This window comes from Stegastes partitus, unplaced genomic scaffold, assembly GCF_000690725.1.
Source record: "Stegastes partitus isolate 25-593 unplaced genomic scaffold, Stegastes_partitus-1.0.2 Scaffold1143, whole genome shotgun sequence".
Taxonomy (NCBI): domain Eukaryota; kingdom Metazoa; phylum Chordata; class Actinopteri; family Pomacentridae; genus Stegastes; species Stegastes partitus.
Genome location: NW_007578874.1, coordinates 109818 through 117591, shown reverse-complemented (window position 1 = coordinate 117591; position 7774 = coordinate 109818). Strand labels below are relative to the sequence as shown.

At 43.5% G+C, this 7774-nt stretch overlaps 1 protein-coding gene across 1 annotated transcript in view; it reads right to left on the bottom strand.

Annotated features, from left to right (window-relative positions):
• Nucleotides 1-7774, bottom strand: part of ttll7 (tubulin tyrosine ligase-like family, member 7) — an 84317-nt gene that overhangs the window by 24761 nt on the left and 51782 nt on the right. The window contains exons 14-15 of the mRNA XM_008296641.1: nt 5463-5691; nt 1099-1394 (exon numbers count right to left, since the gene is read on the bottom strand). Coding sequence (XP_008294863.1) covers nt 1099-1394; nt 5463-5691 — 525 coding nt within the window. The remainder of the gene's footprint in view (nt 1-1098; nt 1395-5462; nt 5692-7774) is intronic.

Below are 7774 nucleotides of genomic sequence, written 5' to 3'. Positions count from 1 at the left end.
TAGGATGTGTCATATTCGGCACCAACACTGATTCTTACGTATTATTATTTGTATGCAGCGTCAGAAATGTCTTTGTCAGAAACACTGCCATAAAATTATAATATGTTAACAGAATATTTCAGTTTATAATTAACGATGGTATTTTCACCAGACCATAAAGGCAAATTCTATCAATCCTGTCTTCTGTAGGCAGCTCCTCTAAATCACTGGAGTACAAAATAATCACACGTAAATGTTTGTTTACATTCACATGGAAACACGAGAACAGGGTGTAAACTGTTATTACTGCACAAAACGAATCACTTATTGTTATTTCTACTCATCAGGGACACTAAACCTCACAGGCATGTGAGCAGTTCTGCCATAAGAGCTGATTAATTCACGATCCTACCACCTGTTATAGTCACACATCATTATTTCTTTGCATTGCGGTTAGCACGGAGCGTATTGGTGGCGTGCAGCGTGCTATGCATAAATTAACTCTCCTCAAAATGCAGCGTTATTATTACTACAGTGCTGCACCCGCTGGTGAAGCTAGATTCAGTTGTAGATTTCCCATTCCAGCATGCGCTTATCTCCACATACATGTGCGATTCCCACAGGAAACCTCAAGTGTGCAGGCAGGTAAAAAAAACAAAAAAAAAACAAGGATTCTCATGTTATTTTGTGTATCTGAGTGTCAAAGATACAAGCACACAACTGGTGCACTCTGTGGCCTCTTTCAGGATAAAGGTTTTCCACTTTATTCTGCTCTGCCAAAAATTATTCTGCTCCATTTTAGTCCATTGCACTGCATCCAAAGGTTACTGGGGAATGGAGGAGGCAGGCGGAAAGCAACAGATGGCAGCATAATAGAAGGTTATTGTTGTGGGCTACAGTAGGCCGTTACAGTACTGAGGGACCTGGTAAAGAGATTCTTAGCGGGTCAGGACGCACGACGGGAGCCGCAGAAGTAATTTTTAATACGTTCTTTACTTGAAAGACTGACACATTTAGAAATATGACACTATCTGAAAGAGTCCTGCTGACACCTCATGTGACACCCGCTGAATTGTAAACCCCACGTTGTGTGTGTGTGTGTGTGTGTGAGTGTCCTACTATGTTGGAGTGGATGGTCCCCAGGCTGTTGCTGTGAGGCACGCGGTGGGCGGAGCCGCTGCGGCTCAGCGAATGGGAGCGCAGCGTGGCGGAGCTCGGCCGGACGAGGGGCGTGGCCACAGGGACGGTGGGCGAGGGCCTGGTGGACAGCGCTCGCACCTCACTGGGCGACGAGAGGGAGGCGATGGAGCGCGGGCAGGAGATGGAGCGCCGGATTGGGCCGGAGAGCGTCGGCGAGGCGGACGGGGCGGTGCTGGTTTTGAGTGACTTGATTGGAGGTTTCAAGTGCATGCGACCTGCAGAGGAAACAAGGGGAGATGGACAGGGAGTGGAGAGAACATTGACTCACTGTCACACTTCAATTTCTTTTCTTCCCTGAGCCCGTCTCAGTGCCCCCGTCACTGTCAAGCTGTCGTCTCTGTTTTCCATCCGTTGGCGGGTGGGTTTGGAGATGAAGTGCGGCATTAAAAACTCCCACAGCCGCACTCTGGCATTCTGGCCCAGCGGTCCGGCGTGCGTGTTATTAACGACCGCAGCATGTGTAGTTAAAACCAGAAACTAAGCGGTAGTCCTGTCTGGTTTGGGGACGGATTAAAGAGCAGCTCCCTGTCTGTCTCAGAAACACACACACATTAGACAAGCACATGGAAAATGAAGTAGAAAACCCATACTGACACTCTCTATCACCCTTGAAACTCCTCCAGCTTGTCTACCAGCCAGTGTATTAGTGTGTGCTGCTATTCGTGCAGCGTGTGTGTGTGTGTGTGTGTGTGTGTGTGCTGAACCTTCTGAGGTTTACCCGTTGCCAAATGACAGCATTATGGGGCTTAGTCGTAGCAGCCCTTTGGTGGCTTGGTATGGAGTAGGGCTTGGCAAGGTTGCCGTCTCTCTCTGCACACACACACACACACACACAACACTTTGTCCAAAAGTTGGGCTTTTTTTTTTTCTCCTTTTTTTTTTTTTTAGGGGCTTTGTCCCTTATTTTGCGACCAACAGAATGAGCTCATGCAAGTGTCCTCTCTGTTGAGGAGCAACACTGGCAACCCACAATGCAACCAGAGGATTCTTTTTTCCTCCCGTCCAAGGTCGCCACTGCTATGAAAGGTGCTCTCTTTCTCGCTTCTGAGAGCCGAAAGTGAGTTGATGTATGCGACTTATGCGAATTTGAGGGAATGCTTGAGACTTATCACTCTGCCTATAAAAAGGAATATTTAAGCATTAAACTCAAGGTGTTTTCAAGGTACACAACAAAAAGAGGCTTTTTTTTTTTTACTCTCTTTCAATCAAATTCCTCCTTCTCTTCATCTCTTTCTCCACCTTCACCTTTTATTCACTGGAAGTGCAACGTTCAGGACACTTTTCTTTTCCCCCCCGAGTGCTTTTCAGTTCAGTTCTTTAACATTTTCTGTATGTGTGGGTCCGTGATTGGGACACGAGAGCGCTCCTTTGCTGAAGAACTCGGCAACAAAGAGCCGCATCGCGAAGGATGTGGCCATTCTGTTTACGCTTTAATTAAAATTCAAGGATCTGCTGCTAATTTATTACATCATTTAGGCTCGTGAATATATTTTTAGGCAAGTTATATTCTAGCGCTGAACAAATGCAATGTTCTAAGTGAATGTTATTAAACCTCAAACCTGAATGTTCAACAAAAGAAAAGTGAGTTTTGTCTTTAAAGATAATCTTCCTCAACTCAAACAAGTACCCTGAGTTAGATGGTTAATCTCCATAATCAAAGACACGGTTGAGTCCAAGACTTAATATGTATTATAAGTCAAGTAAAGTAGTATTTTTATATCATTTTTGTGGGGTTTTAACTCCTAATGTGTAAATTACTCAGGTGAGATCACACCATAATTAACACTGTAGGGTCTTAACCAGCATATTTTAACTTTTTAGGGTTAGTTCATAACACCTACTATCATCTTTTTTGTTTTTTTTTTTTAAATGGAAAGCACTTTGGCGCAACAGCTTCATAAAAAAAATTTAATCTGACCAATTAAACAACAATTAATTTTATTTATTTTTTGGCCTTTCGAGGATATTTAGTGACCCAGAGCCTTCGATCTCCAGTCTGCCAGCTTCTGGATCTGCTTACCCTCAACTTTTGCTGAAGCAGCAACCACAACTTTCCAAAATGCTTCTCATAAAAAGTCTTGTCTTCCCTCGCTGTAAATCTCACGGTGGAGAAGGACCCGCAAGTTCTCAGTTAAGATTTAAGACAGGTGAGGAAGAAGGCCGGGTCATTATTTAGTCATCTCTGCCGGCTGGCCGGCCGAGCGGCGGATGCTCGGGTGCACGTCGTGCTGGACTGTTGTGCGTAAAGATCGTGGCTTCTCGAATTCTGCAGATTTATTCCTGCTTGAGGAAAGACCTTCTGAAACCAGCGGTAGTTTTGGGAGCTGATTTACAATCCATCCATTATACATGTCAGAAATAATTGCTGAAAACATGAAAAAGACTGAAGTATGTAGAACCGAATCGTGGCGTCTGCCCCTAACAATGTAATGTTATAGGAGCTAAAGAGCCCTGGCATCGGTGGCTGTGTGGCGCTGACACAGCACTGAGCAGAATGGTCTGCTGCACCTCAACGTTATTCTGCTGTAGGGCGAAAACCGCTGTGCTGTGTTTCTTTACACCAGCCACAGTGGTCTTCGGTGGGGCTACCAACAGCGATACGGTGACGGGGGAATTGCTTTGATGGAACATTTGGGAGGTTGAGAACTGTCATTAAATAGAAAGAAAACCAGCTTTATTCCAAATATTCTGCAAAATTTAAAATTTTCAGTGTGTACGTTGCTGCTCGGAGTTGGTGAAGGAGATTTTGTAAAGTGGAAAAAACACAGACGGAGAAGAAAGCCACGTGAAACGCACTAATATAGGTGATTTTTATGAAAACGTTCCTCACGGCTTCATTCACACATACCTAAAAAGACTACAGACTGCATCTAAATCCGCTCCGTAATGAATGATTTACCTGCAACTCATAAACTGTGACTGTGAAGAAAAGTTCAGTTTGACCTTCTTGTCTGATCCATCCTGTCTCCATGTTGGGGATCATTTATAAAGATATTTCATGAAGCTACCACTGTGGTTCCATGAACACAACTCTCTCGCTTTGAAGGCCTCGTATGGATGCCGGCATTTAATTAACTGTTTATTACTGATTCAGACATGAAGCCGACGAGTTCAGATGTCGTCAGATTAACAGAAAGGAGAGCAGGTATGAAAAGCGCTCAAGTTGCCTCGTGTGCTTTGTTTATTATCGTAGCTAACTCACAGCCCACAGCTGCAAAGTGGCACAAATGATCCGTATCTACAGTTTGTGTTTGTGGTTTCACCTTTTTGGTTTAGTTAAAACAACCGCAGGTCAGTTTGCGAGGTGAGTGCAGCTAATTTTGGTTTCCTTTATTTCCCGTGTTTCTGAGAATAACGGCTTCCTTTTTTTCACAATTTTGAAAACCTAGTTGTTTACTCTTTGAGATTCTTTTAATCTTTTAAATTTTTCTGGGTGGTTATAAACAATTTTCTATGCTAGGACAAACTCAGAACACATATTTCTTGCTGCTACGGTGACTTTAATGTGTTCCTTTTCCTCTCCGTGTATTTCATGTGACCCTGGTGAAGATTGTGAAGACTGTCTGGTCGTCACGCCTCAATCATTTGGTTATTCCAAGAGTGTTGCATCTGTCAACAAGGCATTTCACAATTTTGGGCTTTTAAGTGTCAATTAAATTAATTTTTTAGCTCATTTTACCTGATTAATGACGCTCCTGAATACTGGTACACAGCTTACCATAACTCTGATATCACCTGAAAGTGTTTATGTGGTTGAGAGTTGGAAAATGTGCATAGAGATATTAATAATAAGGTCAGGATACTCGTCTAATATTTATACAGACAATGCAGAAGGCTGATGAACATCTGAGTGTAAATGTTCAGCCTCGGTACTGATCAGAGCAAAACAAAAATGTGTGCTTACAAATATGATGGTTAAGATGAATCAGGCTGGAGCCAGGTTCAATTCCACTTTCATTATTGAATCACTATATAGATTTAGGCTCACGATAAAACTGTACTTCATCATCTGTTGTAGTCAACGAACGCAAACAAAACTGTTCAAAATGTGTAAATACGTAGGCGTTCACATTTACACATCTGAGAAACAATAGGCTGAGCAGCTAAGCAAAAAAAGAGAGAGCGCAGAAGAAAGAGACGAAGGTCAAACGAGGAGGAAGGAAGTGAGCAGCAAACAAAGTAAACAGCAAAGATCACAGAGAACAAGGTCCCTGTCAAAGCCCCACACTTAGGCTTCCTAATAAAGACGTTCTGAGACACTTTCACACAGCGCGCCGCTCTACCTGAGCGCTCGGCCAAGTTCTTCTCCTTGCTCTCCCCAAGGTCGTAGGAAACTTTCTTCTCCCCTCTCTTCTCTCCACCTCTTCCTCCTCCTGCTTTCCTCTTCTCCTCCTCCTCCTCGTCTGAAGAGGTGCAGGAGTTGTCGGCGCTGCTGCCGCTGCTGAAGTCGGCCAGGTAGTCCGGCCTTTGGCGTCTCGGCGTCTGACTGCACTCCGGCATGGCGGTCAGCGGCTGGCGAGGACACACACACATATACAGGCTCATACATAACGGCAGCAATGCACATGCATCCGTACAGGAAGCAGACTCATGAATATACACAAAGACATGCGTTAGATGCACACAAGCTAACCACATGCACTGAGGAAACTGACAAGAGAGTCTCTGTTAGACAAACATCTTTGTGCTTTCATCCTCAGGGAACCTCGCACCGACTTTGTTTGCTTCCTAACCCTAAACCATCCAAACTGACCTCATTTTGGAAAAATGTCCTCCTTCCAAAGGTCTGCACCTCCAAGAGGGACTCACAAGGACACGAGTACAAGAATACACACGCTTAAATATGAGGATGCTGTCAACCTCCCCTCACCTGGAGCCCATTACCATCTGTCACTGAGGGAAGCTGGTGGCGATGCGTGCAGCCCACTTTGTGTGTCTGTTTGCAGGCTTACTATGTACAAATATACAATTACACAGCTTTTAGGCCGCCGCTATAAATAGGAACAGCACTGGCTTCACACCTTCAACCAATTCCATCTGATTGGATATGTTTCACGCCATGAAAACATCAATCAGAAACTCCCAGCTGACCCCCCTCCTCCAACAATCAGCTGGTTTTAATGTGCAGTAACTCTAGTATATTTATAGAAGCCATGTTTTCATATTTTCAGACTTACAGGCTGCAATCAGATCAGTCTTACATCCATCCAGGTGTGTCTTTTTTAATATTATGGGATATATCATAGTTTCAACTGCAGCAGTTTAATGTGATGCAGTTTATTGATAGAAACAAGTGCATTCTGGGTAAACTTTCCAGGCTCATATCAGCATGTGTGATGGTGGTTGGTCAGAAGAAGTTCTAGACAATGAAAGGATCATTTTTACACACATCTGATACCAGGATCATCTTCTAGACACGATTCCTGCTGTGTCAAAACATCTCCTACTACAGCGGTGCAGTTCTATGAAATACGCCCCGACGTCGACGGTCAAAGTTGGTGATTGAAAAAAGTTGGTGCTAAACAAAAAAACGAGATTTAATCTTTGGATTGTGACACTGGGAGTGGATGTGAAATTGATTTGGTTGCAGTTTTTAACAGAACTCAAGGTGTTTTCATCTCTTAAAATTTTATCGGTCCATCTGCTGTATTTATGAGGGTCAGAAATAACAGAAAAATAACAGAAATGGAAAAGCATAAAGTTGCGACTGTACTTCAAAGGCCTGCAAATCTGATAACAGTGTAAAGGTAAAACTTTGCAGGGCTTCATGAAATACACGAAGATTGTTGTAGATAAAAAAAAAAAATCAACTTTATATGTACTGACCCTGATGCAGAGGTTATTTTTTTTACTTAAAGAACAAGAGTTTTACATATGTTCCTGTTAATTAAAAATAAAATGACAAAAGCAAAAGCTGCTGAGGACTTCTTTGACAGCAAGGTGAAAATACTTAACATGTAAGTTCAACTGCGACGTATGAATTCATAAACACTTTTTTCCTTCCACTTTGCAGTTCATTAGTGTCTAGTTCACATCCTGGAAGGGGACACACTGATAGCATTAATAAAGCATTAATACATCTGTTATTCAACAGTCGGCTCGGGCTGCTGTCAGACCACCCAAACTAATGGGCAGGAAGTGATCACAGGGCTTACACAGTCACCACCGGGCAGTTGTGTGGGTGAGTGATGGAGGAGGATAGGGACGGAGAGAGATTAAATACATGAGAGGAGAATAAAAGGGAAGATGGGAACATCAGATTGATGGGGTGAGAAATAAAGAGAGGGGGGACAAGGTGAGCCTGAGCGTGGCGGTGGAGAGGAGGAACTGAATAGACGGAGGGAAGCGGAAATGAACGGGGAGAGAAAAAGGAGTCCGGACACGAGAGCAGAGAGAGAAAAGGATGCAGACGGCGGACAAACAGCAGAGAGTGATGAAGAAGTTGTGGATATGGGTGAGGAGAATCGATCGGGTTGATCAGGGCTGATACCGATTATTGGGACTCAAGAAATATGGACACATTATTCCAATAGGTTTAATTTGTTCTATTGGAGTGATGACATCAAGATGTTGGGACGCTAAACTGATTGAGATT